Raw genomic sequence first — 26,998 nt, 5'->3', positions numbered from 1 at the left:
AATCCTTATACAACCATACCTGAATTAAAGAATGCCCTGGGAATGAAGCTTTTGTCTGTAACAGTAATAGATACTTTTAAACTAAAATTAAACAGTGCTGAAAGAAGCAAAGAAACATCTACTTAATCATGTGACCATGAGCATTTATTGTGTGCAGATTTATGGCCTTAGTGCTATTATCCTGAAGAATTCTTCCATTTCTTGCATTTCAATTATAAGTGAACACAGCTCACCATAGGCAGTATTCTGAAGTCTGAGGAAGTTCAATTTAGTGTGAAGATCATCTTTTATGTCTCCATTGGGCATTAGTTATTCTGCTATGTGCTGGGGGTACAATGGTAAATTCTTTACTGTTTCTTTTAGCTCAGTGTGATTTCACACACCCAAAGTCCTCCTGTTCCTTTGATTTTACACTTCCATTAAAACAGCAAAAATTTGATGAGTCATATACTTTTTTCATACTTTGGCTGAAGCTTATTCAGACAGAGAGTTACCTCAACCAGTTTTATTATGACTTGGAATGAATTTGAGAATCACTTGAGTCATTCTTGTAATAATAGGTCAGTACTACTGAAAATCTTCTTGGAAAAATTATCTTTTCTTGACCTCCTTCATTATTATCTGGTTTACTCTTCCTCCATACCTAAACTTCTCAAACGGAAGTACCAAAAATTTCTAGTATTTTAACAAATACCAAATTCAGTGACATCTTCCTAATCTATATTATTATTATTATTATTATTATTATTTTTTTTTTTTTTTTAATAATTTTGTGAAGTAATTGACCCAGACAGCCACTCCAATCCTTTACTATGAAACTTTTCTTCCTTAGGCTTCTTTGGGAGTCTGTTCTCTCTTTTGACCACTACCTCTGATCTTACTTGGCCATCTTTTCCCAACAGTACACCTCTAAGATTCTTGTCTTGGCACTCTCCTTTTTTTCCTTTTTGTACCACATCTAATTAAGTCATCTCAAGATGACTTCAGAGAAGTTCCCATCTCCAGACTCACCTTCCCTCTTCAACACCACATAGTTTCAGTCACCTACCTCCTGTCACTGTCTTGACATAGTCTATACATGACACACTATACATAGTGTGCCAGAGCCTCCAACTCTGTCCCAAAGCCGGGACACCAGCAGCTGTTCAGTGCTGTGAAGTGGACCAGTCAGAAAAGGAAACCACGTAAGGACAGGCATTTTGGTGTGAAGTGAGGGAGAGAGTTTCTTATAATAGAAATAGTGGGAAGTGTTCTATGGTAAGGAGGACGGAAACTGGGTAAATCTCACTTAACTTGAGATAACTAACGAACTAGTTGATTAACAAGTGAGGAAAGAGGAGATAGAGAGATAAAAGATGGAAGCAGGAAGAGATAGTGATAGGAAAGAGAGAGAGAGAACAAAAAAGAGAGAAAACTCATGAGCTAGCGCAGAGTAGAAGTTTGAGCATTTAGCATGACAATAAAACATAGCACCATATGCCCTTTTATTTATTCTTCACTAGACTAGAAAGCTCTTCACCTGAATGGAATGTCACTTTAAAAATAATTTTTAATTTATGGTGATAAATTGATCTTTCAGGAATACTGGGGGAAGTCTATACTCATAATAAAACCTGGCTTGCACTGTCACAGACTGGTATGTGTTAATGCTTAAAATTAGTCAAAGCTTCCCCCAGAAGAAAGAGCTAAATTAAAGTTTAAATCATACTCTTTAGCTTGAAAAATACCCTATATTGTTCGATAATGCAACAATGTTGAGAAAAGTAACTAAAAACTCATTCACCAAATTTGTAAAATCAAATATCCTATACTCTAGGTAATTTTAATATTGCTCAGGCACTACAAATTGGATTATTCTTGAGATTGTATTTAAGTCAAGGGAAGATGGTCTTCTATTTACAAATGTAATTTACTCTCATGAGTAGATAATCTTGTTAAAATATTGTCAGGTTAATTGAAATTGATTTGTGTTTACTAAACATAGTGAATACTAATCAAATATTCGACACTGAATGGTTGGAGGTATTTAAACCTTTGACAGACACTGTTAGTGCTTCAGAGAAGGATTTCTTGTCTCAGAGGTCAACGTTGCTTTTCAGCCTTTTATTTAAAATCTATAGAGAAAAATGAAAAGAAATGGCCTGCATTTTCTTTCTGAAATTCTGTGATTTGGGGATATTTGGAACTGGTTTGGGGGGATTATTTATGTTTTATTTCCATTGCTACAAACAGCACAGTTGCTTTTCCATCTGCTTAATTCCATTCCAGGTTTGCTATTCTCTGCCACTCTTAGCATCACTGAGCTCCACATAATAGCTTATATAGGAGACAGACATTACCACACCATTTGAAAAGCAGGTTGACGATAAAGCCTGATAGCTCACGTGCCCTGGCCTGGTGACTTGGCTCACTTACAAAGCTTATTCCAAACGGACTCCACAGGTCTCCTGCGGTGTATGTGTCCCAGCTCTATGAGGCTTAGAGAAACATTTCCCCTAATACAAAAATAAACCCACCATCATCATCCGTTTTGGGGAAATTTTACAGTTGTTAGTTAACTTGCTCCCTAATGCCCTGCAATATTCATTAGCTGACTTCTCTGTTTATGAGTGATATTATGTGGAAATGGTTATGGGACGCCAACAGATGTAACCACTGAAATAAATTAGAAGGAAAAGTTCTGCTTTTTTATGGGTGGTTCTGTTGAATATGCTTTCCCCCGTCCACTTTAACATTTACTTTTCTTTCAACAGAAAACTTTTCTTTACTGATTATGGGAATGTGGCCAAAGTGGAGCGATGTAACACGGATGGGACGAACAGAACAAGGATAATCGACTCAAAGACGGAGCAGCCAGCTGCGCTGGCACTAGACCTCGTCAGCAAATTGGTTTACTGGGTAGACCTTTACTTGGACTGTGTGGAAGTAGTGGACTATCAAGGGAAAAACAGACATACTATCACTCAAGGCAGACACGTAAGTACAATTTGGTTAGAAAGATGCAGCTAAGGTAATTAGATGAATGGCATCCTACTAGGAAGAAGGCTGAACAGTGCAATATTGAAAATGTCTTATGATGTTAGGCTGCAGTGGGTCATAAAAATTGTGATGTATTTCCTGTATGAGAGAATGTTCTTTTCATAGTGTGCTTCATAATACTGGGAGTGCCCTCTCTCCCTTCATCCCTCTACTAATAAAAAAAGCACACAAAAGCAAAACCAATAAAAATACATCAAAAACAACTAACAAAACAAAAAATGCTATCCTAGTAAAAAAAGAAGTATTACAGTAGGACAGATGTTATGACCTACTTACACAAAATTAATTGAAGTAGTTCATTTGTAAAGAAACCGAACTGTCATCTGTCCCATGTGGCATTGGAGATACTTTGCTAACAAAGCAGATCCCTGCTCACAAAAGTATCGTCATTATTTTAATAGGTTGGATTAAATTTTGCCTTCGATGTATTCAGGTGTTTCTTAAAATGAGAGCTTTGTGAAAGTCACCAAGGTCAAAAATTTTCCCATCTGTATAGTTTTTTCCTTGCTAAATTGTTAAGTTTTTGCAAACAGCACGCAAAAAACACCTAAAGGAGATCTCTAAGTGGAGATAAGCCTTCTTCACTAGTATACTTTTTAAGTTCAATTTTACCTCACTGACAGCGCTCATTTCATGTTATAGTCTCATGTGGAGCTGCAATATGTAAATCTCTTTGCTTTGTTTTGCAATGCAAGGCACGGATATTCCGTAATTATCTTGTAAAGATACTTTTCCTTTATAAGCAGCTTTTAACAGTGAAATGTTTCCCCTTCCTTGGCAGTTACACAAGTGCACTAATCTGGATAGTTCAAAAAAAATCGGGTGTCCAATATTAGAAGTGGGGCCGCTTATTTCTCTCTCACCTCTGCTGTCCTAAAAACCTTGATATCTTTGACAGTCTTTGGTTATGACCTTAGAGCGCCTAGTCTGTAAAATGATTATCATGGACCTTCTTTTTCCACGTACATATATAATTAAAATTTTAAACCTTGAAACAGGGATGAGGAATTCCAATGATCTTCCCCATGACTCCTTTCAAAAGATTTTTAATGTCTGCAGTTTTTAATTATCCTGTTCTATTTCATTTCTGTTGCTTATGTCTTGCTGTTTCCCTGAGCATAATGCTTAGTCTGCCACTAAGTAATCCAACATAGATAACATTTTTGAAGTGTCTGTCCTGTAGGCAGAATGGTCTATCGCCACTCCAAGCTCACCCCACCTCTGTCGGGAGAGTTAGTTAGAGCAGGCAACAGTGGAGGTGCTTTATAATAAGGCATGGTCCATTTCTGAAGGAAAGCAGGGAGGCAGCGAGTGAAACTTGATCACTACTGTGAGAACATGTTTTCTGACTTCACCAGTTGCCCCCTCTGAATTCGTGCCTTTTCTCCTGGGATGTGGATTGGCAGTTGTGCAGAGAGCAGTGTGGGTGTGCCACAACCACACACTTCCAGGTGGATGGCCTGAAACTTACAGCAGAACATGCATGAAGTAAATGGCAACTAATGAAATAGTTCAGCTTGCTTGTAATTTTTATAGGAAAAAAGTATTGCCCAAATCAAAATTGAGTCATAGGTATATTTAGCAAATATGATGTCAGTTCTGTTAAAAAAAAATTAGTAAATAACACATGCCGCCCCCTCTCCTACCGCTTACCAGAGAGTAACACTAACATAGATATATATTATTGGGAATTTAACAAAGGGTGATTCTCCCCGTTAATTCCTGTCTTTCATTTCCAGACTAGACATGGAGAAATGAAATACATCCAAAAACAACATGCAAAAGCCAATCTTCTCTTAGTCAACATCTCATATTAGTGGATCAGAGACAGTAATGAGGAGTCCACCTGCTAGGAGGATAGAAAATCAAATTATTTTGCTTAAATTACAGAATTGGCAAGATTTCCTAAATAGAAAAATTTCTTATTTTGTTCTATTTATTTTTTTACAGTCAAGCCATACATACCTTCACAAACTCTCTTAATTACAAATCTATACTAAAAGTGCACTTAAAGTGTAATAAAATGCCAAAGAATAGTGACAAATGCTTTCATAAAAATCTCTACACTAAATCGATGGACAGATCTACCATGTCCTGGACCAGAACCATTTTAAATTAAGTTCAATACAAGAAATACCCAAAGGCAACATGCCTAACACATGCCTTTTTACATGAGAAAATCAATATACTCATTTTTCTTCTGCTCTACTGGAAGCTTTCTGTGACCTCACAGTGGCTGTTCCGTCCCATAATCCCCAAGACCCTGCCGAGGAGGAGAGTTTCTGTTAAGGTGTCATGGAAGGCTGCAAACATTGTTATTCTCAAAGCAAGTAGTTCTGTTGTCATTATGAGTAGGCTTTTGAAAGAATGCAATTTCTGATTAAAATGCTGATATTTTATTTACAATTACTCCCAAGCATGTGATTTTATTTTTTTATTATTTTCCATGTTGGGGCAAAGTATTAGTCTCAATGTAACATGTGTTTTAAAAAAAAAACGAATTTTCAAAGGAGTTTTCTCATCAGTCCTTTCACAGGCAAAGCTATGCTTTTACAGGTTCTATATATCCATGACTATAAGAACAAGTAGCTCACAAAAATATCTCAAATTTTGTGTAACACTGCCATAAGCATATTACTATCAAATATGATTGAAAGTTTGGTTCTTACAAGCCTTTGAAAAGTAGCAACTGAACATGTTTTCTTCAGAGTCTTAAGAAACATAAATAAAAGTTTCTCACATACATTGGGAACTGCTTAACTACTTCGTAATGTTTTATTCTCAGAGAAAAATGTTAAATTAGTGAAATGTTGAATTATTTGAGATAAAATAAATGGTAATATGCTTGTGACTCTCCAACCATGGGAAATTTCCACAGTTGTAACTAATAATCATTTCTTCTTTCAAATTGAAAGCAGCATAATTAAAAATCATAGTTATTTTTGCCCCTTTTTATAGGTCAAACATCTGTATGGTATAACTGTGTTTGAAGACTATTTGTATGCAACCAATCCTGATAACTTCAATATCATAAGGATAAATCGATTTAATGGCACTGATATTCATTCACTGATTAAAGTGGAAAACGCTCGGGCAATCCGAATCTATCAAAGAAGAACTCAGCCAACAGGTAAGATACAAGATTTCTTCATAGCCTTCATAATGGTGGATTGAATGGAGGTCCATATGCCTTTGTTTGGTGTTAGAGTTCATAAATATCTGATCTGATAGCAAAAGTGTACATGTCTACATGGTAAAATGGAATAGCTCCCTTCCCAAGTCTATATGACAAACTGTTCAGTTCCAGGTGAATCGTTTCTACAACCACAGGGTTGAAATGATGGCTAGATTTAGAGGCAGAGAGGTGCTTTCACTTTTGATGTGTGTACACAGGAAACCCAGAAGCTAAAATGCTAGCGAATTTTTTTTTAATCCTTCTGGGAGACAAATTTCAAATCAGGTGACTTTCTTACAATATCTCTTCAGGTTTTATTATAGTCACTGGGATCTCTTGACTAAACATCTCAGTCATTTCTGAACACATGTTAATTAAAAAATATTTTTTAATAAGAAGGCTGCAGTGTTTCTAAGTATTTCTCAAAAACACTAATTATTTTGCATAGCAGGTTAGTGATGCTTATTCATCAATATAATTTAGGCTCAGTCATACATAGAATAATGTAACATACACAAATTCACCCAAATGCCCCTCATCTTTTGAAAACTGATTGAGAATTATCTAACCATTAACACAAATTTAGACAAGGCAGTGTACTGTCATACATGTGTTTACAGAAATTCGAATTTGGAATTCTGTAGATAACCTGATTAGAGTTTTATATTACGATTTATTTATTCACCAATTATTCATTGACCATGTACTCTGTGCCAGGAACTATTCTGCTATCGGGAATACAGCAGTGAATAAAACAGACCAAAATATTACTGCCTTTATGAGATTTGCGTTATTGTAAAGAAGACATAATTTTTTAAGTAAATTATTGTATTAAAAGATAATAAGTGCTATAGAGAAAAATAAAGCAGATGAGTATCAGGAATGGAGGGTAGCTTGCAATTTTATATTGACTGGTCAGAGGAAATCTCACTGAAAACATAAAATTGAATGAGGAGTCTCATGATCTGACTGACTTTACTGGACTCAATGTGGCTACTCTATATTCACAGTAGGCTGTGGAGGACAAAGGTGGAAGGTTAGAGATGATGGCGGATTGAACCAAGATGGTAGCAGTGAAGGTGGTGAAAAGTAGTTAGACTCAGGATATATTTGAAGGTATAGCCAACAGGATTTCCTAATGAATTTAATGTGGGATGTAAATTTTAAAAAGAGGCAACGATGATGACAATGTTTTGGCCTGAGCAAGTGAATTATTTTTGAGGCTGGGAAAACTAAGATTGAGGCAGATATAGGGCAAAGAAAATAAGTATAATTTTACATATTATTTTGAATGTCTATCATAAATTCAGGTGGAGCTATCAAGGGGGTATTTGAATATACAAGTCTGGAGTTCAGGGGGAAGTCCAGACCGGACATAACAATTGGAATCATTGGCATATACATGGATGTGATCATCAAGGAAGTAACTATGGATGGAGAGAAGTTTCAAATAAAGGATGCTGGGACATCCCAGCAATAAGAAGTCAAAGAGAATAGGAGGGCCCAAAAGAGGAGACTGAGAAGAAGCTTGTTAAATCAGCTGGCCATTGGATCTCACAGCATGAAGGCCCTAGGGATCTGATAAGAGCAGTTTTGTGGTGAAGAGAATGCCTGGGTAGAATGGATCTGAGAAAGAATTTGCAGACAATGAGCATGGATCACTTTGAAAAGTGTTGATGTTCAGTGGAGCAGAGAAATGGAGAGCTCATTGCAAGATTGCCATAGGAATTAAGGTTAAAAGTAGGATTTTTTTCCATGATGCAGAAATAATGGCACATTTGTATGCTGATGGGCATGATCCAATGGAGAGAGTAAAAGTAATGATGAAAGAAAGTGGAGAGTTGCTAAGGAGGTGAGAGGAGATGTGATCGAGTATAGAAATGGGGTGAGATTGGAAAATATAAGCAACACTCTGGGAGAAAAAAACAGTTAAACTACATTTCAGTTATCTTTCCATTTAGTGAATGAGGAGTACAAAAAGAACATAGCACAATTTTTAAAAGCATGTGAGTTTTAATATTAAAAGAAAATTGTCATATTATTGATCACAATTCCAAGTAAGAGGTGACTGAAAAATAATATAATTACAATAACACATAAAATCCTACTGATAGTATTCCTGCTGCAGCTTTTTCTCGTTAACCTTTCTTTTTCTCATCCTCTCCATATGGTACTTTTCTTATTTTTTGTTTCTTCTCCAACTTCTACACTCATGAAACTTCCTTCTATTCCTTAATCTCCACAAGAAAACTTAGCCTTCCCTTTTTGATAGTTACAGTCACACACACACACACACACACACACACACACACACACACACACACACACAGATGCACACACTAAGAATTCATTTTGTGTAGGGTTCTCCAAATGACAATGGACTCAAAATTGAAAAAAAAATTTCTCTTAACACTTCTCAATAAGCGTAATCACTAAATGACATTTCTTCTAGTTAAGCACCCATATAATAGATCATTTCAGGAGAAATCCTTTTAATTCTTAATTACCTAACCTGGGATATTTTAACAGTATCGTTTTAATGTTTGTCAGAAAAGTGTGTTTTTTAAAAGTACAATAAGCACGTCCTAAAAAAAAACAATGCTACTTTTATTTTTGCTCACAGGTAAACAGTTTAGATTGATATAAAATCATTTAATCTCTCAGAATTTTTTTTTTAATGTAGGCTTAGGAGGATTTTGGCAAATCTCTACTTTTTTTTTCTTTTTCTTTTTTTTATGCGGTTTAAACTCTTTTCCAATTGATTATGATACTAAATAATTGGGTATAGAGATTTTTTGCTAGGATTCCCTCTTCCTGCACTGGAAAAGTTTCAACATCCTGATGCACATAATTATCTTGTCTTTGGAGAATTTCAAGCGTGCTGTGTTTTATTTGTTGTAGTCAGAAGCCACGCCTGTGAAGTGGATCCGTCTGGAATGCCAGGGGGATGTTCACACATCTGTCTGCTCAGCAGCAGTTACAAAACACGGACCTGTCGCTGCAGGACTGGCTTCAACTTGGGAAGTGATGGCAGGTCATGCAAAAGTAAGTTGTTAAAAACCCAAACATTTGCCAGCAGCTACTGCTTCAGAGTAAGGTTTTTAGTATTAATTAGGATCCTCAACATCAGTACTAACATGAGACTTCATCAGGTCAAATTTGCCTGCCGATATGTTCTAGCCATTTTGTTTTTCAAAATCATTGTTTTTTGTTTTGTTTTGTTTTGTGTCTCCTTTTTGCATGTGTGTGATAATGTGAGTGAGAAACGTAATTGGGCTGAAGGGTCACTAAATTTGTGGATCCTTGGGAAACATGCTTTAGGGAAGGTTTTTAGGAAGATCCTTCAATTCCCTAAAGAATGCTTTTGGTCTAAAGAGCCTGAATCCTTGACTGACCAGACTTTCTCTTCTCTGAACCAGAATGTTGCTTCTAGTAATAGGTGTGTTGTATAGTCCAACAGAAATCCACGTAAAGTGACACTTCGCCTTACCCAGCACTGGGGAGTGAAATTCATTTCACTGTCTCATTTTCCAGGTAGCTGGAGCTGTGCCATTGAACACCAACCTCTTTAACAGTTTTGTTATCTACTAGTTAGACGTATCTTTGTTTTATTTTTGAAATATGTTAGAATAATTTAATTGTTCTTTATTTAAATAAGTGAATACATATTTTTCACACATGACTTTTGCAAGTTTAAATTTTTGCAGAAAATTAAGGTCTTCAGGGCCTTCAGAATCAGACATAATATTAAGGACATCCCTGTGGAGACTGTTGGTCTTTAAATGTCCCTGAAATACCATAAATTTTAAGGTTATGATGACTGCTTTTTACAGTGTCTGTTTTCTCCGTTTCATCATGGCCTTTTCTTTCTGTTTGTGCTCCCTCTCTGGTCACCATCCTGCCATCTCTTTTACCTTCCTTACTTTCTTGTCTTACCCTTGAGGACTATGAAAGAAGACCACTAAGTTTGCTATAATTTTAAAACTAAGTGGTTAACATTAATGGTACAAATACTTTTAAATTAAGAACCCAAGTTGCTCAACTGTGATAAAACTACATATTTCAGTATTTTGTTTTCACTCCCAACATTGTATCAAATTCTGTGAGTATAAAGATATCAACTCTCATGTTCAAGAAATCCTCTGGGTAATTGAGAGTATTTTGTCAGAAGCCTCACGACACGAGAAGGTGTGTGTGTGTCTGTGTGTATAACCAGCCTTTAAACTGGTCCAGTTACCACTTGGGAAGTGATGGCATGTCATGTAAAAACACAATCGTGTACTTTTATGCATACATATATATGTGTGTGTATATGTATGTATACACATGTTTGGGGAAACAACATACGATCGGAGTTGCTTAAGCTTCAATCATCCCGAATGTAGTGATCCACCAGGATCTATTTACATTTATAGTAACACAAACAATTCTAGCTATTTTAAGCAGAAAAGATCAAACGCAAGTAGATAGGTGCTTACGGAATCAGTGAGATGCCTGAAGCAACAGCTTCTAGGCTATCTCGGGAACATTCCTCAAAACTACCACAAACTAGCCTGACTTAAAGCTGGAACATGGGCCTCAGTCAGAAGCTAGGGCATCAGGAAGCCACAAGTGGCAATGGTAACTTCAAAAACACACCATGTTAGCGCAGATCTAGGGGTTAGGAAGCTTGCGTCACAGCTGACAGCTGCAGAAATGCGTGACACTGGCAGACGACACAAAAAGGAAAGACGCCCTCTCCCTTGCCTCTTGGTGCACACAAAGGGAAAAGCCTGATACGGGGAAATGCAGTTTCCCGGTTAAATGAATCTCAGCAGAAATAGCAAGAGGGGGCCTCATTTCCATATTCCAGACTTGAGCTAGGACCTCTGATATTAGGTACTTAAATCAAAACCAGAACCATGGCTACATCAGTGTCTGTGAGATGTGTATAGTTTTTGATTGTCTGCCGTACAGGAAAACACACTAGAAGAAACTTTAGGTACTGAATGGCTGAAAAAAATGATTGAATAAAACAACGTGTACACCCATGCACACACACGTACATTAAGCCAATGAAGTACCAGGTTTACCGATTACCAATTAAAGCATCTGTTAAAAAATAAAGCAATAATTTAAGTGTTAGCAAGAATGGGTATGGTGAAACTAGTGATTTTTTATGCATGGCTAATAGAACGGGAAGTTGGTAGCACCGTTGGAAGGACATTTGATAACACCTATGATAAACAAAACTGATAATATCCTTTAATAAATTATCCCACTTTTGTCTGAAGAAATTCATTATAAATATATGTATAATAACAAAAATCCAGAAGCAATCTGAACATCCTACAGTAGGTAGGTTGTTGACTATGTTATGTTGCCTCCCTAGCAGGAAACATGATGCTGACATTGGAAAGAATGTTTTGAAGGCTTTTTAATGGCACAAGAAAATGTCATTAAATTTTTTAAAGTTACATATTAAAAGACATACCTAAAATCCCAATTTTACAAGAAGTATCTATGCATATGAAGTTGGTAAGAAATATTCAGGACTTAATTCTTTAATGAATCTGTTCTACTTTTAAATAATGTAAAATAGTATTTTAAAATAAAATACTCTTGAAAGTTGGTAGACACTGAAATGCTGTGAGGTCAGTGAAAAAGAGGAATGTTAATATTCTTTACCCAGGAATTCCATTTCTGTAAGTGTATACTAAGGGATCGTCTAAGAAAATGTATAAAATACTAGGTTGGAAAAAATGCATATCTCAGTATTATAATATGAAAAGATAAAACTAATTGGAGAATGGTTTGGTAAATCAGCATATGTTATGATCGTACTGAAGGAATGTGAGACTTGATGAATCTGATGAATCAATGTAGATCATAAACTTTAATGTTAAGATTTAAGAATAAAATCAGGATATAAAATTGTATCCTTTTCTGTATAAGTAGCTATGCGTTAGAAAAATAGTTTGACAAATTAAATTTGACATCGTCACACAAAGGAGTATGATACAGCAATGAAAATGAATGAACAATGATTGTAATAACCATAGATGGGTATCAGGAGTGTAAGAATAAAACTAGCTCACAGAAGAATTCACACATGCAATTTAAGCTTGCAAAATTAAACAATCTATTGTTAGAAAATACAAACAACATATGTGCCAAATCTTAAAAAAAAAAATAAGCAGAATAATCAGGATATTGGACGTCTCTGGGATGGAAGGAGGGTGGGTTTGGGGCATGTGCATGCATTCTAATGTTCTGGAAATATTTCCAAGATCTGTGCTAGGTCCATGAGATTTGTTTTATTTTTATTCTTTATATATTAAAATTTTATGAATATTTATATCATTTAATATTCATCAACACTAATTTTAAAAGAAAACAAGAGAAAGAAAATATATAAAATAATAATATAGTTTATATTGAGGGTGTTGAATTTATGAGTGACTACTTATTTTTTCTTTTCCTTTTTTTCTCCAAATTTTTATAATGTAGTTATTTTACCTCACTAAGAATCTCTTATGGTATGGTTATACAAATATAATAGTCATGTTTTTCCTCAGTTTTATTAATAAAACTCAGTATGTTTTCCTTTCCATATGAAATATTCTCTTAAAAATTATCTAGGCTTAAGTAGAGGGACCCCTAGCAATTGGAGAGTCTTGCATGTATTTTCATACAAAGTCTGAAGTAGTTCATTCGTTCTGTAGAAAAAGCCACCTTGATTCTGGCATTTGAACTCAGGAAACAGTTTTTTGTTTTGGGTTTTTTGTTTTTGTTTTGTTCTGTTTTAGACAAGGGCTGTATTGAACATCAGAGTTGCTGGCAGTCAGCATCAACCTCTAACATTTCTAATTAAGATGTAAAAGAAAGAGTGTTGCTGTAACTGGCATTTGATTTCACTTAGAAAAATGAATCACATGTTTAGACAAACCGTAATATATTTACTGTGTGCTCCTATCTGTTTGCCTCTGACAGTCTGTAGATGCAAACTTGGAGTAGGGGGCTGTTTTAGATACTCTGAAATTTTTAGTATTGTCAAACATGATTAATTCTACAGTTAATATCTACAGATGTGTTAAATAGATTGTAATGAATTGTCAAATTAAATGTGCCGGATGCTTTAATAAATGTCCATTTTACAGTTACAAGTTATCCAATGATGTGTCATGTTTTTGCTATACAGACAGTTACAGACAAAAGAATAATTAACTAAATATAACTTATTCACGGAAGTAATTTCTATTTTAATTAAAGTAATGCAATTAGCTGGCCTTCTTACATCGAGATACATTTGGCATATTTTAGAGTTTAATTTTTGGTATTGAATTTAAAAAAACCGCTAATTGTGCCAGTTAATTAAACAGTGGCATTATGCAGCGTAAAGAAGATTAGGCAGCACTGGTTGTTTATGTTTGTAATCTTTCTTCTGCAGGACCGAAGAATGAGTTGTTCCTCTTTTATGGGAAAGGACGCCCAGGAATTGTTAGAGGAATGGACCTGAATACCAAGATAGCTGATGAATACATGATCCCTATAGAAAATCTGGTAAACCCTCGTGCTTTAGACTTTCATGCAGAAACCAATTATATCTACTTTGCTGACACCACCAGTTTCCTAATTGGCCGTCAGAAGATAGATGGCACAGAGCGAGAAACCATCCTGAAAGACGGTAAGTGACAATGTGTAACGCTGACATCAAACTGCCCAGGGACAAAGCCCTTTAAAAGGACAGATCCAATGGATGTCAGACTAACTTTAACCAGAACCCAAGTTATGGTTGATTTTTAAATATTGGTTAATTTCATTTTCTTCACTAGCATTATTTCTATGTGTTTTCTACATACCCGCCTATTAACACCTTCATTGTAAAATCAAACTTGTAGTTGTCCACTACATTGTAAATGCAGGAATTAAATTGAGCTATCTATTCATCTTCATGGAAAATGTAGATTTACAATTATGTTTACAATGCTATATGGTAGAACATAAAATTTAACAGGACATTAGAGACTTTTGTAGTATTTGGTTCTCGCTAGAATATTAGTCACGTTACTTACAGTGCGTTAAAAATAGCAATGTCCCCATTGTCATCATGATTCTTGTATGTTGTTTCTTACTTTACAAGTTTCTAAAATTGAGTTCTTTAACGTTGCCCTTAGGATGTCGATATCTGCAAAGAAACTTTAATTGTTTATACCTATTTTTTATTTACAAACACATATTTGTTACATACATATATGTAAATATATATGCATATACCTTATTAAATCAGTGAATTTCATAAATTACCTCACTTAGAATAATCAATCAAGGACAAAATAATATAGAAAACATCTTTAATAATCAAGCAAAGTAACCCTTGGCTGCAGTCACTTTTCAACATGTTTCTGATGGTTCTGGACCTCAGTTTCCTCAGATACACATTTTGCTTACTTCTCAAATAAATTAAAAATCCTTGATTCAGGGACATTAATTGCATGCTGATTATATGAAGTTCTCTGTGCTATGAGATTAGGAAAAACAAAGTTCGGAAATGGTTACTGCCTTCAAGGAGTTTATAATCTACCTTTGGAGATAATATAAACACCACCCCTCCCAAAGACAAAAAAAGGCTTAAAAGCATTTAATTTAATAAGTTCAAAGTGGGCCCAAAGAAATGTGTGATTAATGGAGAATGTCCATATAATAAGAATACACAGGAAGACAGAGATGTCACTTTGTGGGGGGTCTCAAGGAACTTTTTTGTGAAGGAGGAGATATTTGGTCTGGTTCTTAAAGGAAGAATGTTAAAGGGGAGAGGAGGATACTCCAGCACCAGGAATTCCATGAGAAAAATAAGAAAGACAAAACCCCAAGAAAGCAGATGCTCCAGAAAGAAGATGAGGGGAACATTCAGTGGACCGTTACTGGAGATTTAGTTTACAGGTGATAGTGACAGAGGACACGTGGGTCCCGAGAGGTGGTGAAACCAAAGACCTTAAATGAGAGGTGAAGGAGCTTGGATAAAATCCTGGAGGGGTAAGAGGAAATGCTTTTGATCCAAAGAAAAATGTGAATACAAATATTTTAGGAGAATCAATCTGGCAGTGGAGTATACAGTGAATCAGAAAGAGGAAAGAGAGACAATAAAAGCAGAGAAATAGACTAAAATTATTTACGGCATGAGTGGTAATGAAGGATGGTCTCTACTGTCTTTTAGAGGAATTGGGGGCAGCATAAGAAGATTATTCATTCAACTCAGGTGTGCTTTGAGTGAAGACTTTAATGATAAAAAGTACACCTTTAACGACTGACAGATGAAATGCTAAAATGAAAAATACCCCTGCTTTTGTCTTTTTATATAGTTTACTGATTAAGGCAATATAAATCCACCATGACTTAACGCCAAGAGTGTCTAACTGGAGTTAAGATTTGTACTTTAAAATGGATGTGGCAGGAACTGTCTGCCTCCTTTTTTCTGTAATGTGCTATCAGATGATACGAAGTGTGCAATTTTAGAAGGACGATGAACTTGCACATTCTAAGTAGATGCATTTGGATTGCTCTAATTTGGACCTAGACGTTTTCAAGAGGGACTGAAATGTAATATAGAGGGTTCTTGGTTTCTTTTCAAAAAATGTCAGTTCTCATGGTGACTGAAATGTTCCAGCTAATAATCCTAACTGATAACAGTATCAGTGACATTGGGGTTCTTTGCTTTCTACCACAGCAACGGAGGTGGACTCTAATAGCCCCTTGACTGCCAGACATGTCTGTACAGTGTTGCTTTGACAGGATGAAGGTTATGAAAACATTTCGTAGATTTCCACACCTGACATACATTTAACATTTTAATAACCTTATACAAAGGACCGCTTAATGTCTTTTTATTAGTTTATTTTGTTTCTTGCCGGTAAGGAGAATAATAATAGACATTATGCTGCAAGATTAAAGTGTCAGAACAGAACTTACATTTGGCAAATGACAACCTGTGTTTCTTGGAGTCAGAATAGATAAGTTTTCTGTGTGTGTTCACTCATTTAACTAGTGTGTCTGCCATCTAACCTGAAGACTGAGAGGTAATACTTGTTTTGACAAATGATTTGGTAAGCTTAGTAGGAATTCTGAGTCTTAGTTAAATTGGTATGGTTTGAAAAGGCATAAAGATTTTTCAGTTTTTACGTAAATATCTTGGGCATATTCTGTGTAAACTCAGATCCTTTCAATACAGAAAAAAAGAGCCAGCATTTCAAAAAAAAAAAAAAAAAACCACCTCTATTCATTCTCTGATTCTGTTTTCTCGCTTAGAATTTTATTGAAAACCTCCTAAATGTGATATATCTTAGAGGCTTTGTGTACATCTTGTGGGCTGAAACAGTACATAGTTAAATAAATGAGAGAGAAAAATTGTCCATTTGAGGTACTTACATGTAGCTCGATAATTACTGAAACTATTAAATGAAGACATTAGTGATTTCATAAAAATAGGCTTCTATAAGGACAAAACATTTACCCGTCTTTATTTTTAACTCTTGAGAATTTTTGTCAAAATTTTGGTAAAATTTATACTATTGATTTCTTTTAATTAATTACTTGATTTGTTTGTCCAGTCAGTAAATATTCATTGAATGCCTTCTCTGAGCCTGGCACTGTTCTAGGTGATGGAAATGCTGCAGTAAGAGGACAAAGCTTCATACTTAGTTTATATCCAAATAGCAGGAGATAGATAGTAAATAAACACATAAATGAAGAGATAGTAAGTGCCCCCCCAAAAATTAAGTGAGATACTGTGGTAGAAAGTAAAAGAAGCTATATCAACAGGAGGCAAAAATCAACCGAGTGGACAGATAGTTTAAATTAGTCATTCTGTTACCGAATAAAGTTGTGTGGACCCCACCTGACCCCTAGCCCAGCCGAGATCCCTGCCTCGGTGTGGAAGTTTCCTTTTCCGTTCTGGTTTGCGCAGCCAGGAAATGAAACCAAAGCTGAGACTGAAGCAGTGCAAGCTTTTTTCAATGGCCAGAGAATGGAGAAGTGGGAACTTGGTTCACAAAGTAACTTCTTGCTCAGGGGACGATTAAGGCAAGGTTTTAAGGGCAGGGGTATTGAGGGGGAACCATATGCATTGGTTTTCTGGGAATAGGTAGCTTCTTCCTGGAACTGGGGTCCCACCTCTCTTCTGTCCTTGTGTGGTCCTTTGGCCTCTGAGTCAGAAGCAGGTTGCACATCATGGATGAACAGGCAGAGATCTTCCTCTTACAGTGAGACGGTAATGAGGTGCAGGGCAATGTTTGTCTATCTTTGATGTTGAGCCAGCTTGCACTAGTTTTCTTATAGTTAAACTCTTGTTCCTATGCTTTGAACACAGCTAGAGGGTACAGTTAGTTGTGGTTTTCTGCACATTTATCTGGAGGGAGTGGCAGGGGTATGGTTCTGGGACAACAGCTTTGGTAAGAATTTTTGCCAGATGAAACTGTTACCTCTCTCTAAGAGAACAAGATAGATACTCTATATAAGATTGTATTTATGTTTATCTTCTTGGATGTCTTGTCAAAGATTCATGTTTCATGTTTCAGAATGAATTATAACTTGCAGCAGAAAAGAAAAAATATAAAAATGATAACTTAGTATTCAATTTATGGTTGCATATATTCTATTAGTGCAGTACTTGTTTTTAAGCTGTATAAATTAATTCTACTAGGATACATATTTCCAAAAAGAAGACATGTTAAAATAATCTTTCATATCGTTTCATATCCTTAAAGTATTAAAAAAAAAACACTAAAGGATATTTTCCTGAATTTGAAAGTTATTAATGCCTACAGCTATGTATAGCTGAAACAGTAGTTTCAATAGATCGTATAATTAAACTATAGACTTGAGGTCACCAAGTTCGTGGTAATTTGTTACAATAGCCACAGGAACTAGTGCAAAGCCTGTGCTCTTAATCACTTTGTTAACTGAATTTGTCTATTTCCTGTGGTGGGTGATTGAGATCTGGAGTAAGTACACAATCCACACCTCAGAGTCTTCCTTTAACTGAAAATACTTAGGGGTTCCCTGCGGTTAGAGGACAATGAATAACTTTGGGCAGCATGCAAGATAGGCTCTCTTTTTTTGATATGAATAAAATTATAGCCAGGAGGACGGGGAGGCAGCCTCTCTGCCAAACATCTTCTCCAAGTGACATGTCTAAAGATAATCTGTTGACCTACTATTAAATGGTAGTGTTCTATTTATGTGATTACTTGTCCAACATCTGCAGGGTTAAACCCTGTTCTTTAGCTCAGTCCCACCCCCAGCATCTCCATATTCCCCCCCAGGGATTTGAGAGTCCAATAGTTCTTCCAATTTTGTGTTGAAATGTATGGCATTATACCTGAGCCGTGATTAATTATTTGATCAAAGTTCATCATTGTAATACTAATCTAACCAGCACCAGCACTGCCACCACATACACACACATGTGATCACCAAATTAAGACCCACTTCAGATTGCCAGAAATATTTCCAGTCCTCTATTCTAATCACTACTAAGGTGGTCACTCACAGAAGATTGTAGGATGTGATACATTGCCAAATGACACTTACCTGAGAGTAAGAATATCATTTTCTGCACCTAGAGATCACCATTTGTTCTTGAATTTCAGTGACCTTCTCCATTATATAATTCTCTAGGAACTTCTAGTGTCTCATAAAGTTCGAGTGTTACAGTTGATGAAAGAAATTTGTTAAGATATCATTCATGAATTATGTTAGAAAGTTCTCATGAACATTAAATAGTCATTATGCCTTACAAAACATTTTAAAGTTAAGAACAAGCCCTTACGCTCTGCTATTACATTACAGGTGAATATCAGTCTCTCTCTTTTTTTTTTTTTTTAACTTTAACTCTTACTTTTTCATAAAGAAAAGCTCTAAAGACTGAGAGATGTAGACTCTCACCAACCATTAAGGAAATAATGAATACATTTGTCAGTCATGAGACATTTCGTAATTAAAACTGTTAAGAAGAGATTTGCAAGGGTTTGCAACTCTGGAGAACTTAATGGATATTGCCGCCCTGCTGAGTAGCAAGGTTAGAGGCTGTTTGCACAAACTGACTCTTGTTGACTATCAATAAGCTGTTTCCCCAGAATTTGCTGGAATTTGAGTCCTGATAGCATTGGTTCAATTTTATATTTAATTTGTATATTTCTCATAACTTTTGATGTTTCTCATGAAGTCTGACATTTAGAAAAAAAAAAACAAACTTTAAGCCAGTATATATCTTTCTGTCTGAAAACTTGATATAGATATGAGAAGATTGAAAGCTGGGTTCTAAAATATATTGTCATAAAAAACAATGGAATGGCTAATGGGTTATAGCAAACATGAATGGGTTATAGAAACATGTATTTGTTTCTACCCAACATAGACGTATATACACACACAGGCACGTGCAAACACTGCATAATACACACACGCGTGCACACACCTACACACGTGAGCTCAGGATAGCCCTAGAAGCTGCTATAAAGAAGTCTATTGTTTAATTGCTGGTAAGTTCAAAAGATAAAATGTGAAAATACTCAGTAATCTCCAAAGAACCATTGAAGTATTATTACAAAGATGATTGCTACATTAATAAACATTCTGCTCAGTAGGATTTTTGCACACTTTAAAGAAATGTCTAGTTTTAGCATGAATTAAAATTAAAGAAATACGTTTAACTTAGTTAATTATTCTTAGCATTACGTAATCTTTGTTACTTTGGAAATCACTTGGAAATCATTTTTTAACCTATGACTAATATTATAATCCTTGACTATAATTGTACTTTTGCTTAATTGTCCTTGTACTGCAAATTTCTGATGAAAAAAGTTTGATAAATCAGTTTTGGCAGACTTTACTATGGGGGTTCTAAAATAAGGAAATGCTAGCTCAAATTGTGGGGACAGTTAATATCCACAAAGCCAGCTGAACTTCCCCTTGAACTTGCCCATGAGACTAGGGGTCATGAGAGGATTTTAGGGGAGTGATGGTAGTCATTGTCTGTGCAACACATATGTCAAATAATGTGACTCTGACTTACCTAAAAGATAACTTTACTTTGCCTCCTACTGACTTTTAAAATTCATTCAGTAGAGTGAATGTTCCTACCCCACAGCAAAACTTGGTCAAATCCCAGTCCTTTCTGCTAACAGCTAGGCAGCAGCCACACCTCCCAGTCGTGTTGTCAGAAACGCAGCCTCCATTTGGTAATTAGAATGCCCACTCCACCATATATACATGTTTATATCATAATTCTGACTTCAAGGTGTCATCGCATCTTCCCTGCCTCCCCATTTGTGTTATCTTTTGGCTAGAAGCCTGGGAAAAGGAAGGGAGGGCACATTTAGTTCATTCTCTTTTTCTGCCCTGCCCTTATTGTCCTTGTCATCCCTCCCAGCTTGCTAGTCAGTTTCCAGTGCCCACGCACTTCTCTACATTGGTAGGAAGAGAGGAAAAGGGGTAAGGTTGGTAAGGCCTGATAAAGAGATAGCAAGGGAACTGGTTCCATTATAAGCTGACCTATCTCTGAGCCTGACCGATGTTTAAAATTACTCTCCTGAGGGTTGTGTGTATGTTTGTATGTGTCTATCTGTCTGTCTGTCTGTCTCTGTGTCTGTGTGTGCATGTGCAAGCTATTTGGAGGTTTTCTGCTAGAGTTCTCTAGTTTCATTTCCCTTGGCCAAGGTACATGAAACTCTGTGCTTGTAACTTTGCATCCCTAAATAACCGATTCATGTCCATCTTCTTGTTTGCATTCCCTATAACCGCTGGACTGAAGACATCCCTAAACCAACATACTGTCCTGTGTTATCCACATTTGGTCCATGAAATTATTTGTAAACCTTCTGTCCCAATGTCCCAATAAACTCTGGGAGTGTAGATACTGTACAAATCAACCACCACTAAGTATTCTGCCACCAGAGTCCACGTTAGCTTTTTCAGATGTGAGACTTTCTCAAGTCGTGAGTTGTGTATATTTGGAAAAAACTAACAATTCAAAGATCTCTTAGCGGTCCCTTTGAAGCTCGTTCATTAGATTTGAGGTAAAAAGTACCCTTTCATTCTCGCTTTTCTGCCACCTTCGGAGACTGATGGTTGGGGATTAGGTACTAACAGAACAGCAGCATTATCTGTCTTCAAAGAAGTCTTCTGAAACCCTCCCCTCTTTACATGGTATTTCTCTTTACACCGTTGATCCGGTTGAGATGTTTAAGAGTTGTAGAAATAATTCTGACCTAGTTGATTGTAAAATAAGAGGACTTTTTCCCTCATATTTACTTTGACTTTTTAAACTATTTTGGCTTCTGAGCAACACTTTAACATCCCGTTACAAATGTCACAGGGAGTTACTGTCACTCCTGATCCTGCAAAAGTGATCAAATTGCAGGATGTTCTAATAGTCATTAGACAGTGGTCCAAATGACACTGGGAAAGGAAATAGAAGAAAAGCAAAGGTAAGACTATTTTGAAAATTTACTTAAATGTATAGATGGCAACAAATAGTATTTTTACTCACCTTTATACTCAGTTTTTTTTATCTGACTGTAATATAAACAAGATTCCTAATTTTTAACTTTAAAATAATGATTTTGCAAGGCTTAGAACTGAGTCTGTACAAATTAAGAAGTGTAAACAACACCAGCAACATGAGCGCACGCCAAAGAGCTCCCGGGGCTCGTGGTGGTGCCGTCACTAGGCATGAGGTGAAAGAGCACCTCTCACCTCCTACCCTGTCCTCCAGCTGCAACGACTCAGGTGTCAGCGCTGCCTGTCGTTTACATTTGTAAAGAATACCAGATGTGGCATGTTTTCTAAAATACTGCGTTCCTGGTCTGTAAACAATATCATCTGAATTAATTTTCTGTACAAAGTCTTCAGAATGACAAAATATATAAAGGTTGTACAAAAAAATTATTATTATTATTATTTCCAGTCTCAGACCGGTACTGGTTGTCAAGATGGATGAAAAAAGATTGCTCATTCACCATGCCTCAGAAGTCATACAGTTTTTCCTATTAATCAGTTTCCACTGCTTATACTGTTTTATCTTATGCCCCAAAGAAAAGTATGTTACTTTTGGATGCCACAGTCATGAGTTGTGAATTGACCAAGTTAGGTTATGGAGATTATACTCCAGACAGAGGAACCTAAAGCACCTCGCCAGGAGGATATACATTCTACACTTGCTCCATCACAGATTTATTTTATGGCAACTTTTGCCAGATATATTTAACTGCATTTAAATTCAAAAGTCTTAGATTAAATGTCAGTCAGATTTGTCATCTGATACCACATAGACAAAAATCTTTAAGTAATTGATCTTCTCATTTCTTTTCCCTGACCAAATGGTGAATTAACTGGTACTTTTTTGTTCTATCCAAAAGTGGCTGCAATTTTTACTCCAAACACCTGTATTTTTCTTCCATTAAATTCTAGCTGTTTTTATAATCGCATTTTTAAAAATCACACTTATTACTGAATAATTTACATACAGCAAAATTCACCTTTTTTTAAAGTTAGTAAACATTATAATGTATCCAGTTGAGTAACCACTAACACAGTTAAGTTGGAATATTCCCATCACCCTGAAAAGTCCCTTAGTCCCTAACAACCACTGGTCTGATTTCTATTCTTATCTGATTTATTTTTCTGTAGTTTACTTTTTCTGAACTGTCAGAAAAATTTAATCATATCATGTATAGCTTTTGAGTTTGGTTTGCTTTACTTAGATAATTTTTGAGATTTTGTTGTTGTTGTTGAGTGTATCAGACGTTCGTTCTTTTTTTCATGTTGGGTTGTGTTATACTGTTGGATGTAACACAAAACTTTTATTGGTGTTCAGTTGGGTTGTTTCAAGTTTGGTCAATTTTGAGGAAAGCTGTTACAAACATTGTATACAGTACATTTTGTGGACATGTGTTTTCATTTCTAAAAGTGAATTGCCTGTTAATATGGTACGTGTATGTATAACTTTATAAGAAACTGTCAAACTCTTCATTTTGCTCAAAATGTTTTTCAAAGTGGTTGGGTCATTTTGCTTTCCCAACATCAAGGTGTGAGAGTTCCAGTTGCTCTGCCTTCTCTTTGGCACACAGTATATCATCAGGCTTTTTCATTTGATCCATGTTGATAGGTGCATGTAGATAACTCATTGTTTAAATTTGAAGGTCTCCACATCAAAGTCATCTAAAGATCTGATTCTATTTACAGCTTGAACTCTTTGGTTGACCAGTTTGTCTCAGTGAGTTGTTTGTCTTTTTTTTTTTTTTTTTGGTTTATGTATTTCTCATAATTATTTATTGAATTTCAAATAGTGTATGTAGGAAAACCTTAGAGATTTAAATAAGTGAAATTTATACTGGAGATAATGAGTACGTTTCTTGTGCCAGTGTTTTAGTGTGAAGAGTTTGGTTGATCTGTTCAGTAGTTGATCTGGGATTGGAGTTTGTTCTTATAGGTACCTTTGGTGAACCAAATCTTTCAGATTCTTCCAGTGATGGGCTGAGCCTACTCTGTGCGTAGTGTATCCTGGAGTATGTGTGTTCCATCTTCAGCTCTCAGTAATCCCTGCATGGCTGCTTCTCTGAAGGGTATTGCTGCATACTCTTGTCCTCTCCTTAATTGTCAGCTAATGTGATCTGTTTATAACTGGGAGGCTCGTAGAGTCTGAATGAGGGCCTCTCTGTTCTCTTGGTCTGGCCTTTGGTCCTAGATTCTGTGGTTCTGGGCTTTGGAGATGGGTCTTTCTGTGCATCACCTCCCCTGTCAGCCAGTATCTGCCGTGTATCTCTGGGAGATATTGGGCAAGAGATAATCTCTTGCTCTGTGCCCCAGGGCAGCAAATATCTGGTTTTTGTATCAACCCATGATTATGGGTCCAAACAACTTTATTGTACCTCCCCCAGGGACAAACAGCTTTATTGTACCTCCCCCAGGGACAAACAGCTTTGCTGCTACTCTTCTCCCAGTGTCACTGTGCCTTTGTTTTGCACCGTTGGCAGTAGAGTTTCTTGTCTTTCTCCAAGCGTTAGACTAGTGTTTCTTGTTGTGAGTCCACCAACTTGTGGTGGGACTAGGGATGTTTCTTACCCGTCTCTCAGAGTCACGTGGCTTCTGCCTCCCTCCATGGCAGCTTATCTTTGCAGCTCACTTTAGCTTTGGGGAAGAGAAGATTTTCTGCCCTTTGCTAGTGGCAGATGAGTTTTGATTCTATACCTCCCTCACAGGCAGCAGATCTGTCTTCCTTCTGGAAGCGGGAAGGTCGCCTCCCCCTTCCCCAGTAGTTGCGTGAGGGAAATGTCTGGGCTAGGTTGGGTTTCATGTGCGTGAGACATGCCGGGCTGTCTCTCAGTTCTCTTGCTGTGCCGTTGCTATTTCTCTTATAAACTTAGTGAAAGGAATCCTTGGGTCAGGGTTTCTCACATTAAATCACACTTGGTTTTAAAAATTCTTTTACTAGTTGAGCTTTTGTAAAAGACTACTTTTATGGCCGTTGCCTCTTCCTCCTATGCTCTGGAAAAGGTACAAATCATCTTGTGTTCTGTTTTTACTGGACGAGGCTGGTCACTCTGATTTCTTTACATCTTGTTGCCTTGGGATCCCAGCTTTTATTTGGACTCAACAGAAGTTGCAATCTTGTAGATTATTGGTCTTTCTCTTATTATTAGCTGTTTTGATATTCTTTGGCACCTTTCTGCCTCCAGAGTATAGCCCAATTCTGCATGTCTCTAATTCATTTATACAAAGGGAATTTGAAGAACAGCACTGAAATATTTTTAAGACTGCTTTAACTTCCTTCACCACAGCATTAGAATCAGTTTTTAAAACTAGCTGAGTTCTACTTGGGAATACATGTGAATCCCTTGTGATGCTTTTAAACATCCATAGTTGACACATAAAGTAATTTCACCTGTTGCAAAAAGATTTCAATATTTTCTACTTTCAGTAAGCTCATTTTGTATTATATTTTAACTAAAAATAAATAGTAGTGATGGGACTTTTCACTTTGCAAAAAAGAAAGATTGGTTAGTGTATCACACTATCAGAAAAAAATCTGTTATAAAAAAGAGATGAAAAAAATATTAAAATGCTAAAAGCATTTTGCACAGAGAAGGAGACCATCAACAAAATGAGAAGTCATCCTAATGAATGGGAGAGGATATTTGCAGACAATATATTTGATGAGCGGTTAGTATCCAAAATTTATAACGCACTCATATAACTAAACATCAAAAAAAAACCTATTAAAAATCAGCAGAGGACCTCACTAGACATATTTCCAAAAGAGACAAATGGCCAACAGATACATGGAAAGGTGCTCAACATCACTAATAGTCAAGTGGAAATCAAACCCACAAGATGTCATCTTACTCCTGTCACAATGGCTATAATAAAAAAAAATAACAGATAAGTGTTGGCAAGGATGTGGAGGAAAGGGAACATTCATACACTGTTGGTTGAAATGTAAATGAGTGTGGCCACCATGGAAATCAGTATGGAGTCTCCTCAAAATTTTAAAAATAAAACTACTGCAGATCCAGCAATTCAACTTCTGAGTATTTACCAGAAAAAACAAAAACACTTGATTCAAAAAGATACATGCATCACAGTGTTCACTGCAGCATTACTTACAGTAGCTGAGATATGAAAGCAACCTAAATGTCTATCAATAGATCAATGGACAAAGAAGATGGATAGATCAATGGATTAAGTATGTATATGTATAATACTCTGCCATAAAGAAAAATAAAATTTTTGCCACTTGCAAGAACATGGATGGACCTTCAGGGCATTATGCTAAGTAAAATAAGTCAGAGAGGGAAAGACAGACACTGTATCATCTCACTTACATGTGGAATCAAAGAAAACCAAATGCACAAACATAAAATGAAAAGACTCATAGATACAGAGAATAAACAGGCGACTGCCAGAGAAGAGGGATTTGTGCAGGAGGAGAAAATATGTAAAGAGGAGTAAGAGGGACAAACTTTCAGTTATAAACAAGTCATAGGGATGTAATATACAGCATAAGGAATACGCTCAATAATATAGTAACTTTATGTGGGGATAGATGGCTATTAGACTTAGCATGATCATCACTTTGTAATGTGTGTAAATGTCAAGTCACTGTTGTATCCCTGAAACTAATGTAATATTACATGTCAACTATATTTCAATTAAAATGCATGTAGAGCCATATATACTTATATGAACTAAACTCCCAGACACACTGATATATAAACAACATGAGCAAAAAAAAAAAATTTTGCAGACAGGATAATCCAATTTATATAAGCATATTAATGTTTTTGATAAGATTGATAAACAATGGTGATTACCTCTAGGGAGGGCCATGTGAATTATTATATTCACATCTGACTGTCCTTTTAAAATATGTGCAACATGAAATTAATTTATGTCTTAAGTTAGAATTTAAAAGAAAATAGCTCTTCCAAAGCAAAGAAATGCAATTATGGGTAAGCATGCAGAAAAATGCAATTAGTGAAACTGTGATCATTTTTGTTCACATTAATATGAGTTGGTTGCTTTAAACATAGGTGGCTTCTTTAAAAAAAAAAAAAGAATAGCCATAAATTTTCATCTTACCTCTCAAATGGATATTCTTTTGAGTTTGTTTTTTGCCTGTTAAGCCCTTTTCCCAAATCTTCATAGCACTGAATGTCTTTCTTTTATGTTTTCATGAGGGCTTTTTTTCTTAAATAGAGTTCTTTCTCTTTGAATTAGGAGATGATGTAGTAGCAGAATATGAATGAT

The 26,998-nt window shown here is 36.0% G+C and overlaps 1 protein-coding gene across 2 annotated transcripts in view; it reads left to right on the top strand.

The window, feature by feature from the left end:
- Window positions 1-26,998, top strand: part of LRP1B (LDL receptor related protein 1B) — a 1,593,459-nt gene that overhangs the window by 873,836 nt on the left and 692,625 nt on the right. For both annotated transcript variants that reach the window (XM_032479383.1, XM_032479382.1), the window contains exons 8-11: window positions 2,754-2,976; window positions 5,998-6,169; window positions 9,116-9,259; window positions 13,644-13,880. In XM_032479383.1, coding sequence (XP_032335274.1) covers window positions 2,754-2,976; window positions 5,998-6,169; window positions 9,116-9,259; window positions 13,644-13,880 — 776 coding nt within the window. The remainder of the gene's footprint in view (window positions 1-2,753; window positions 2,977-5,997; window positions 6,170-9,115; window positions 9,260-13,643; window positions 13,881-26,998) is intronic.

Source organism: Camelus ferus, chromosome 5, assembly GCF_009834535.1.
Source record: "Camelus ferus isolate YT-003-E chromosome 5, BCGSAC_Cfer_1.0, whole genome shotgun sequence".
Taxonomy (NCBI): Eukaryota; Metazoa; Chordata; class Mammalia; order Artiodactyla; family Camelidae; genus Camelus; species Camelus ferus.
Note: the sequence above shows the minus strand (reverse complement) of the source record. Positions and strands in the feature narration are given on the sequence as shown.